This window comes from Galeopterus variegatus, unplaced genomic scaffold (genome assembly GCF_000696425.1).
Source record: "Galeopterus variegatus unplaced genomic scaffold, G_variegatus-3.0.2 Scaffold10088, whole genome shotgun sequence".
In the NCBI taxonomy this organism is placed as follows: Eukaryota; Metazoa; Chordata; class Mammalia; order Dermoptera; family Cynocephalidae; genus Galeopterus; species Galeopterus variegatus.
This window is the reverse complement of record NW_007736199.1, coordinates 55379-66451: the sequence shown is the minus strand read 5'-3', so window position 1 is coordinate 66451 and position 11073 is coordinate 55379. Positions and strand designations below refer to the sequence as shown.

Below are 11073 nucleotides of genomic sequence, written 5' to 3'. Positions count from 1 at the left end.
GTGAGCCTGAAGTTCAGCGCGAACCCTCTCAAGAAAGCTATTTCTGAACTCCTCATCCCACAAACCCCCTTAAACTTCCTCTATCCCGATTTCCAATCCTCTCACCCATACATGAGGATGAATCCTCTCCCTAAACCTCTTTCTACTTTCTTTATTATTTGGATGGTCAGGAGGGGCCCTAGGGCATACTTTATGGGCAGTTGAAAATATCAATACTAAACTTGAACAAGCCTTGACCTCTACCGCTGAGTCCCTTTCATCCCTACAAAAACAGGTCACCTCCCTAGCCAAGGTAACTCTCCAAAGCCACCGAGCTTTAGACCTTCTTACCGCAGAGAAGGGAGGCACATGCATCTTCCTCAGGGAAGAATGTTGTTATTCAATGAATCAGGCTTAGTCAAAACTAAAGTCATCAAACTCACTGATCTGGCCTCTAGCCTCCGGGCCATGCCCAGCTCTAACCCCTTTTCTTCCTTTTCCCACAATCCTCTCCTAACCTGGATATGGCCTGTCATAGGACCTCTAACTATTATCTACCCTGCATTATTCAAATAAGTAAAACTTCTAACCAAGCTTTTAACCAGCCTTTACTTAGACATTACCAGCTTCTGGCCACGGAAGACCCTTCCTGCTCCTCAATAGAACGCCTGACATCTTGCCGAAATGGATCTAAGTCACCGGTGGCACTTGTTCCTGATAGCTCTAGCTGAAGATGCATGGATGATCTTCCCCACAACCTCTTACTCCCATTGGACACAGCAGATGGCTGACCTATGGCTCCAAGGAACTTTCATGGATTTCCCTCCCCTTGAAATCACCCTGTTCACCACTCTCCTTTGGGGTATAATGGGGGTTTCTTTCTCCTCCCTGTTTCCTCCACCCACGACGTCCCCCTCCAGCAGGAAGTAGTTCGGAGACCTCAACGACCTTATCCCCAATAGAGGAAAAAGGGAGGAATGTAAGGCCCCATAGAAGACCCCAAAGGAGGCACTCCCTAAAACATGGCGCTTTTCTTTTCCAGGTCCTAACAATCTCACCGGCGCCAAGGTGCAGCCTATCAGAAATCATTACCCGCCCCCGGCCAATCAACTACCGCCCCGTGTACTAACCACCCTCTCCCGGAACCCGGCTCTATATAAATTTATGCTTCTCCCCTGAATAAAGCGGAACTTCTCCGGTGAACTGTCAGCTCAGGTCCTGTCATTCTTTCAATGTTCTTGTACTAGATCCCAAAAGTCCAGACTAAAAATCAAAATGGAGTCACCCTTCTTAAGTTCCATGCCACTTAGGCTGGGTCTGACCTTTCAAGAAGTCAGGAGAAAGAACACCCAATTTCCCTTAAAGGCAAGTTTAAATCTTCAATAGGTATGATAATGAGCCTGAAGTAACCTGATATTATTTTTCTATTGTTCTGTCTTCCTGTCCCCACCTAACCAGGAAAGTAACTTTGAAATGACCAGTCTGCTTTTTATTCTTTGTTTCTGTCTTCTTTAGCCTTTTCCTGTCTATAAAACCAACTTCCTCTTCTTGGCTCACTGGAACATTTTTTCTATTTTATGGAATAAGGTATTGCCTGATTCTAGAATTTGCAATAACATAGTGTAAAAAAAAATCTAAATGATTCATTTTCAGAAATAATTCAGGCCCAGCCCAAAAGTTGTCTGACTGGTCTAGCCCATTCCTGGGGGTTACTGAATAGATAAAGTTCTCCTTGAGATGGTAATGAGTTACCAGCCCTTAACTGTTTACTTCAAATGGATAAAGTTCTCCTTGAGATGGTAATGAGTTAATAGCCCTTTATTGTTCTCTCCATTTCCTAATGTTTCTCCTTTCACAAGGTTTTGATGGCCCTTTATCGTGGGCTTGTCTTGAGCCCTCAGACAAAGAAATTTCTTACAGAGGGGTAATAAATTGGGGTAATCTTGGACATCACCTGGGAAAATTGTGCACCCCAACCAATGAGGAGGCAGGGGCAGGGACTTGCACACTAGGGAATAAACTGCTTGCTACAGCCCTTTCCGTGTGCCTGCCTGTCAGACACCCAAAACTTGCAAGGCCATAATTAAAGTCTTGCTTTGCTGTACCTCTTGTTTCTGCGTCCATCCTTTGGCCTTGGACAGGTGAGGGCATTTCTCACAATATGAAATAACATGTTGTTGGATTCTAGAATTGCAATAAAGCCAATTGAGATCTTCAACCAAATTTGTTGTATTTTTTTTCTTTTACAGTAGGAAAACAGATTTTAAAAAGAGAAAGAAAAAGAACCTTTTATATACTAACTGTTAAGTCCTTGGTTAGGAAAGCATTTTCTTTGGGTAATTTCTGGACTTTCCCAGGGCCAGTATTTTTACTGATGCACTGTTAGGAGAAAATAGAAATATTATTTAGTTTATCTGTAAGGTTTTATATAAAACTCCTCAAATAAGTGTGAACATAACTGAATAAAAATGTGCAGTATTTGCAAAATAGAGGTGCAGAAAACTATTACCTTAAAACTATTACCTTAAATATGGCACTTTGGCACATTGAGTGCTTAGAAAATTAAAAGGTCACAGAAATAAGCCTCAGAATCAAGGTCTCTCTAACCTTGGCTTGTTTCCCTTCCCCCAGGAGCAGAGAGGAACTTTTTCTGTAATTTCCTTATCTAAGAAATCTTCTTCCCAAAAGAAATGCAGTTATCTTAAGATCCCCTTCCTAGGAATCTCAAATAATTGGTAAAGAACACCCCTAGGCTGGTTGGCTTAGTTGGTTAGAGCATGGTTGGCTCAGTTGGTTAGATAACACCAAGGTCTAGGGTTTGATCCCTGTACAGGATGGTCACCCGCAGAGGGGTTGGGAGGTGGGGGTGAGGGAACCAACCCAGAGGGACTAAAGAGACTGGGATTTCACCACACCTGGACAGAACTTTGCACAAAATAATATCTCCCAGGCTCATTCCACTTCCATTGATCATTTACTGTCCTTCAGAAGAATGGTCTCCCTTCCCACCTCCCCCTCTCCTATGAATAAATAGTGTGCAAGCTTCTTTGCCCCACCATGTTATTGGGTAATCACTCTCCTGCCATTCTCCTGCATTGCCCCTCCCTAGCATGTTAAGATGAAATTTACTATGCCTTTTCTTCACATTAATCTGTGTTTCTCAGTTTATTTTAGTGAGCCTTCAGGGGTGAAGAGGAAGTTTTTGCCCTGGCCCCTACAGTGGTGAGTGTATTCATTTGCTTATTTGTTCCAGAAATATTTAACACCATCAATGTGTACCAGGTACTGGAGATAGAGATGAGTAAGGCCCGGCTCTGGCCTCAAGGAGCTCCCAGTTTAAAAAGGGAGACAGACCTGTACACAGATAATTATCATGTGGAATGTTTGCCACTCAGCAAAAGGAATTCTGTTGTTGGGGCCTAGAAAGTCATACCCCAAAGTGAATGCCTCAGAAGCAGCCTCAAAAGCAAAGTTTCCCTCTGACCTTCTGCCCTCTGGTCTCTCAGCCTCATTCTCCCCTGAGGCAAGCCATATAGAAACCACATTTCCTCTTCCTCAAGGTGGGTCATAGATATATCTTCCCCCTGTCTCTCTGTCTTGGAGCTGACCATAAGGAAATTCCTTGATCTATCTTGTCTGACTGTAGGTCATAAGACCCCTGTTCCAGAAAGGGTCTGGCCTCACACCCTGGAGAAATGAATGCTACACAGAGAGGCCTAGAAGAATCTGAACAGACAGGCCTTGCTGGGTTTACCCACTAATTCTATGAGCATTAGATCATACTTTCCCTGTCTAATCACATTTCTACATGGCTATGCTTGCTTTGTAGAACCTAAGTATAAATATGGACAACTTTCCATATACCTTTGGGCCTATATTCTGAAGGCTACTGTGTCACATAAAACTATGATCAAATAAAATTTGTTATACCTTTTCTTCATGTTAATCTGTGTTTATCAGGTGATTTTTCCAAGAACTTTCAGGGGGTTGCTTCCTTTGGTCCCTATTCTGTGCTATACAGTCTTGTTAAATAAAAACTATGAGAGGCCATTGTTTTGGACCATGCTCCTGCACTATGCCCCAACAGACCAGACCAAACCACGGTGGAGTTACTCATCCTAAATGCCACATAATCAAACTGAAACTTTAAGGAAACAGACAGATTCCAAAACACATCAGTTTTTTTTTTCTGAAAGCAGGACATTCCAGTCTACCTGAGTCAGTGTAATAAGGAAGTCCCCTCTTTAACTCTACAAAAAAGTAACCTGATGTTACCCAATCAGTTTTTAATTAGTATTTTTTTTTCTTCTATTGTTGTTCCTTGTTCCCACCTTACAAAACCCACTGTTTTGCTATTACCGAGTGGGAGCTCTTATTCTATTATGTATAATGGAGGCTGCCCTGATTCACGAATTGTGGATAAAAGTCAATTAGATCAATAACTGAATTTGCTGTAATTCTGTCTGAATGTTTGTGTCCCTCCCAAATTCATATGTTGAGAGCCTCATCCCCAAGGTGATGGTATTTGGAGGTGGGCCGTTTGGGAAATGATTAGGTCATGAGGGCTTTGCATGAATGGGATTAGTGCCCTAATAAGAGAAGCCCCAGAACTGGCTGATTAGCTCAGTTGGTTAGGGTGTGGTGCTGATAACACCAAGGTTCAGGGTTTAATCCCTGTACTGGCCAGCAAACACATGCACATGCACATGTATATGCACACAAAATAAATAAGAGCCCCAGAGAGCTCCTTTGCCCCTTCCACCATATGAGGACACATCAAGAGAGAAAATTCTATGAAACCAGAAAACAAGCCCTCACCAGACACCAAATCTGCCTTGATCTTGGACTTCTAAGCCTCCAGAACTATAAGAAATATATTTCTGTTGTTTATAAGCCACCTAGTTTATGGTATTTTGTTAAAGCAGCCCAAATGGATTAAGACATTTTAGGAGTATGGAAAAGAGGCATCTGGCCTATGCAGGAGGTGGGAAGGAGACAGGGAGGGTGCAGAGGAAGATATCTGAGCTGAATCTTTTTAAAAAAGATGACCAGTAAGGGGATCTTAACCCTTGACTTGGTGTTGTCAGCACCATGCTCTCCCAAGCAAGCCAACCAGCCATCCCTATATAGGGATCCAAACCCCTGGCCCTGGTGTTATCAGCACCACGCTCTCCCAAGTGAGCCATGGGCCTGCCCCTGAGCTGAATCTTAAAGATGAGTAAGCTGTGGCCAGGGTAAGGGCAGGAGAAGGCTGTACTAGCAGCACTAGCTGGGCTACAAAGTGGCCGCTTTAGCCAGAGCAGTGTAGACTGCAGAGGTAGCCCTCCCACACCTAGAGCTCCTGGAAGTAGCCAGTAGGTTTGGTGAACCTGACCGTATCAGTAGTTTGGGATAAGTGTCTGCAGGCATATTTTTGTATTCTGGTGTGTCATTTGTGTGTGTCTGAGGTGTGATGATCCCATCCTCTCAAATCAAGCCCTACAATGATGTTTCTTGTTTCTGAAAGAAAAATTCTTGTATATGAATGCATATACTGGAGAAAGGTCATTTGGTAGTTATTTTCCAAAGCGTATACCACATGTGCAAATAGTGAGCTTAAGTTTTAAGGATATTCTATTTTAGGAGTCCCCCAGACTTGTTAGCACAACTGATTCTATAACTACTCTTTAGTGGGTAAAACTATATAAGATATGCCATCCAAGTATGGGATGAAACTACTGTACCTTGACTATGTCTTCCAGGGTCTGAACAGACTCGTCCACAGCAACCAGGTAGTGAAGCTTTGGAACGTGGTCTATTATGTTTTGTATCACTCTGCAGACCAGCAGGTAAAATAATTGTCAGAAGGAAAAAGCAAAAGAGATCGTAGTAAACTAGAATTTACTGAACACCTCTCCTGTGAGCCAGGCACAGCATTCGTTGCTTTAATAAATTATCTCACAATTTCCAACAAGGTCAGGGTTGGGATTATTATTTGCACTCTGTAGATGCGGAAGGTGTTAAAGAGCTAAATGATATTTCTCAGGCTGAAGAGCTACTGGAAATGTAGAAGAGCCAGCATCTGAAGTCAGATCCATCTGGCTCTGGATCCTATCTTCTTTCCAGTGCACTGCCTCCCAACAATTGGACTTGACCCCGACAGGACTTCCAGTCTACAAAGCCCCCCGCCCATCCATTGGCTCATCTGAGTCTCACAACAGTGTTTTGGGGTAGGTGTTTTACAAAGTAACACAGATTTAGAGAAGCTGTGGCTCTCTTAAGGAAGTCACACAGCAAGACAGTGACTGACCCCCAGATTTCCTGTTCTGAATTAATGATTGCCAACATTTCTGAGGGCTTAGCTCAGTCCTTGCTAGGACTGTGCTAAGGGCTTACAGGTGTTGTTCCATTGAATCCTCACAACAATCCTATTACATAGATACTATTACTACCCCATCTTACAAATGGGAAGATCAGACACAGCTGGTGAGAGGCAGAGTAGGAACTGGAATGCATATTAAAGAATTCCAGACAGAAACAATAGTGAATAGAAGTCAATCCAATGGCCTGTCGTTTCTACCTCCATTTTAGCTTCCTTTTCATTAAAATGAAAATAAAATAAATGCACACTTCTTTTTTTTTTTTTTTAAAAGATGACCGGTAAGGGGATCTTAACCCTTGACTTGGTGTCGTCAGCACCACGCTCAGCCAGTGAGCGAACCGGCCATCCCTATGTGGGATCCGAACCCGGGGCCTTGGTGTTATCAGCACCGCACTCTCCCGAGTGAGCCACGGGCCGGCCCATAAATGCACACTTCTAAATGTCCACTTCATTTGAAAGACCAGTATGTTTTCTAGCCCCCATTCTGCTTCAAGTTACATGGTCTCTGGCCTTTTCAACTCTAGAAATTCCATAGTATTGTTTAACAGTCTGCTTTATGGTACTTAATGATATAAATTAACTTAAAAGTTTAAATGTTCACCATATGGATTTTTGTGTAGCAACATTAAGATGGAATGTAGACAAAAAGAACAACAAAGGAATCTTGCTGTTGTCATCATATTGTCAGTAACAATATTGGTATATATTGTTGGATGAAATTTATATGATTAAATTATGCATTATGAATTAAATTTTCAACCGAAAAATTAAATTGTTCCAGGAAGATGGAGTAGACAAATGTACTTTTCCCTATGTCTCCCACTAAGTACATCTAAAAACCCTGTACATTATATATAAAACAAATATAAGAAAAAAAAATGTCCACTTCACATTTATTACATATTTTCTCAAAATGCTTTAGCTTTTAGCTTCTTTGTCTGTTAAATATTGGGCAATCTTCAAAGAAACCTCCAGAAAAAAATGCTACTTAAAGGGGTCCTGTGTCCTTCTGAAATGAGAATAATTTCACTTCATAATGTATCTGTTTGGAAGTAAGATGTATTAAATAAAAATATTGGGAGGCCATTGCTTTGAACTGGCTTCTGCACTAGGCCCCAGCAGACCATACTAAAAATCAGAAGGCAGTCGCTTATGCCGAGGTTCCATGTCACCAAGACTCTGATTTCCCAAGCAGGCCAGATTTAATGGGCATGATAATAAAGTGCCCTATCCTCTAATCCTTATTCTGAAGTAACCTGATGTTAATCAATCAGTTGTCTTTGTATTGTTCTGTCTCCCTGTCCCCACCTTACAAGAAAAGTCACTTTGAAATGGCCAATCCGCTTTTTGTTTGTTTCTTCTGCTTTCTTCAGTCCTTTTCCCGACTATAAAGCCAACCTCTTCTGCTTGACTCACTGGAACACTTGTTCTATTTTATGGAATGAAGTGTTGCCTGATTCTAGAGTCACAATAAAGCCAATTGAAATATTTAAACTAAATTTGTTGTAAACTTGTCTTTTGACAGATGTTAAGAACTAGTGTTAGGTATGTTTTTTAATAATGTAAAAGACCCTTTCAAGGCTGGCCGGTTAACTCAGGTGGTTAGAGTGTAGCCTTGTAACACCAAGGTCAAGGATTTGGTTGTCTGTACCGGCCAGCTGCCAAAAAACCCCAAAACAAAACAAAACAAACAAACAAACAAACAAAAAACTCTTCACATCTTTATTTTTATTTTATTTTTTTTCTGTGGCTGGCCAGTGCAGGGAACCAAACCTTTGACCTTGAGACTCACATCTTTAAAACCTGGTAATGTAATAGCATAAAATCTCTGCAGAAAAGAGCACATTTAGGCCCCTCCAAGCCCAGGCTTAATGTTGGCTGAAGCAGGTCTAGGTTTTGTGTAGTCTGAAGCTTATACAGTTTAGGGGATCCTTCTTTAAGAAAAATAATACAAATTAAGTTCAGGACCTTGGAAGGGATCCATGCAGGGGAGTGGCCCTGAAGTTTAAGCTTCACTGGTTTCCCAGTAAATCTGTAAATACATGTGGGATGGTGACTAACTCACTAGCAGCCAGTGGATAAGGGAATCTGGATAATTTACTAGTGGCCAGTGGATGAGGGAATCTGGAATCCAGAACCTCAGAGAACTGTAGAAACTGCTCCCTTCTGGGGGATGAGCAGCAGCAGGAGTGATAGAATGAAGCCCCTGGAACCTGAAACATAGAGCTGATGCACCATAAACAAAGTGAGCTGCTCATTGACCTAGTGCTTAAGTCACTGTCTTCAAAGGAGGAGGATCTCCAGACCTGTCTGGACACAGGGTCGAGATGCTCTGTGAGTACGAAATACGTGTCAACTTTACCTACAATTGTCAAAAAAAAAAAGCATTTAGAGTTTGCCATCTGATTTCTAAAATTTAAAACTGGTGGGCTGGACATATCAATTTCATCTGAGACAAAGAAATAAGAAACTATGTCCCCAGAATGCACATATCAAGTTCTTTCTTTTACAGAATTGGAGGGCATTGCTATTCTGCTGACAAAGTTCCTAAGAGATGAACCTAAACTTGACATTGGTAATGTGGAGCTTTTAGAAGGTGGGCACTGTTTCATCAGATGCAAAATGGAGATGATAGTACCTTCTGCATAGGGTTTTTAAGAAGAATAAATACAATAATACATGCAAGGCCCTTAGCACTAGGTAAGCACTCAATAAATGTTAGCTTGCAAACAAACACATTAATAAATTCTAAGAAAGCCATACCTCTGAGAGAATGCTTACCCTGCTAGATCAAGAACATGAATTGCTGGAATTACATTTGTTCCATCTCCAAAAACTGGTAATGCAGGAACCTCACCCAACCAAGCTATCTAAAAGAAAAAAAAGCAAAAGCATTTACCCCAGTTATATGTGCATGACTATTACAGCTCACATACAGGTCCACAGTCAAGACATCCAAAAGATCTATCTATCTGATGAAGTAATCTCCTCTAGGACATGTTTTGTAAAACAGTCCAGATGAGATTCAGAATCCAGTCCTTTTAAGAGAAATAAAGTGCAACCTTTCAAATACTTTCATACGCATGATGCCTGTAATTCTCACAAAAAGAAAATTAAATTTTAAAATTGCCCCCATTGGTGGGGGGTAATTATCATTAACGCATAGATGAAACGCTTAGTGGATAAAATATCTCACAGGAGGTTACACTTATGAGGCTTTGAGCCTGGATTAGAACCCTGATCTGCAGAGTCCAAATCCTTGTTTTTTTCCCTTCATTAAGTACTTCACTAACCATATAGACATGCTAAGTACTGTTTAACTGTCACATGTTAAATTACTTTATTTCATTTATTTATTTATTTATTTTGGTGTCTGGCCAGTATGGGGATCTGAACCCTTGAACCTGGTGTTACAACACTGTGCTCTAACCAGCTGAGCTAACTGACCAGCCTTAGGTTATTTTAAATTGTTGTTAAAGAGTGGAAGAAGGGCCGGCCCATGGCTCACTCGGGAGAGTGCGGTGCTGATAACACCAAGGCCCCGGGTTCGGATCCCACATAGAGATGGCCGGGTCGCTCACTGGCTGAGCGTGGTGCTGACAACACCAAGTCAAGGGTTAAGATCCCCTTACCGGTCATCTTTTTGAAAAAAAATAAATAAATAAAATAAAGAGTGGAAGAAGTAGGGCTGAGGACCACAGCAGACCCCTGGGTCTTGTAAGATATTTCACACTTTGGGAAACCACTTAAGGGTTTTAAGCAGTGAAGTAACACCATTAGATTTGCTTTTGTTGCCTTGGGAGGGAATAGCAGGACATAAGAGTTTAATGGGGAGATGGAAGCTATGATGTTGTGTAGGCAAGAGATGGTTTAGCCAAGCTCGAGGGTGGGGAGGGTGGGGAGTGGGACACGGAGTTGGAAAGAAGGGACAGATCGAGGATTAGTTCTTAGGGATTTTGCAATGGGGGAAGAGGCAGGAATTGGGTTTTGATAGTGCAGCTGGTTGGAGAGTGGTTCCATTTTCTGTGACGGGGTCCTGGAGGAGTGAAACTGATAGCAGACCCCCAAAAGAAAGAGCTCTTTTGGGCTCTGCAGGCTGAACAGGCCTATGCGTTCTGCAGGCCTTGGGACATGTGTGGGCCTAGGCCTAAGAGGAAATGACAAAGGACAATTTGCTCGACCATGTGGCAGTTAAGTTTCCTGAAGTCATCATGATGCTTGCTTAGCTTTAGGATAAGAACAGCACTTGTTTAACATATACTTCCTTAGACAATATAGGAGAGACATGATTTAATGCTAACAAGATGTTTGTTCCTTAGGACAATGGCTATAGATAAACATCAATTACAGACTGAGGCCAACCCTGAGATGTTTTCCAAGACTACCGGTGACCACAGACCTGTTTTGAGCACATCTACCCTGACTTGGAAGGGCCAAGGAAGACATTTCTCCTGATGCCAGAAATAATTGTGCTAACTTCATTGCTGACCAATCAGATTTCCCACCCAATCCCCAGACCCTACTCAAATTCCTGCCCTATAAATATCAGTGATTTTAAGCCTTCCAGGATTCTGAGGTTTCAAGCTTCTTTAGCTGTCTCATTTTCCTTTGACTGGCATTCAAATAAATTCTGATCTTTATCACTGCAAATTTTGGCTCGAGGGACTTTTTAGTCTTTTTTGCTCAGTGGACAATGAATCCCCCCACCTTGGTTCAGTAACAGCATTACAGGA

General features: G+C 41.9%; 1 protein-coding gene across 1 annotated transcript in view; it reads right to left on the bottom strand.

The window, feature by feature from the left end:
* Positions 1-2280: 2280 nt before the first annotated feature.
* Positions 2281-11073, bottom strand: part of LOC103609786 (adenylate kinase 7-like) — a gene marked incomplete at both ends in the record, with an annotated part of 62826 nt that continues 54033 nt past the window's right edge. Inside the window, 3 exons of the mRNA XM_008594072.1 lie at positions 2281-2358; positions 5703-5793; positions 9122-9210. Of these exons, the coding sequence (XP_008592294.1) occupies positions 2281-2358; positions 5703-5793; positions 9122-9210 (258 nt within the window). The remainder of the gene's footprint in view (positions 2359-5702; positions 5794-9121; positions 9211-11073) is intronic.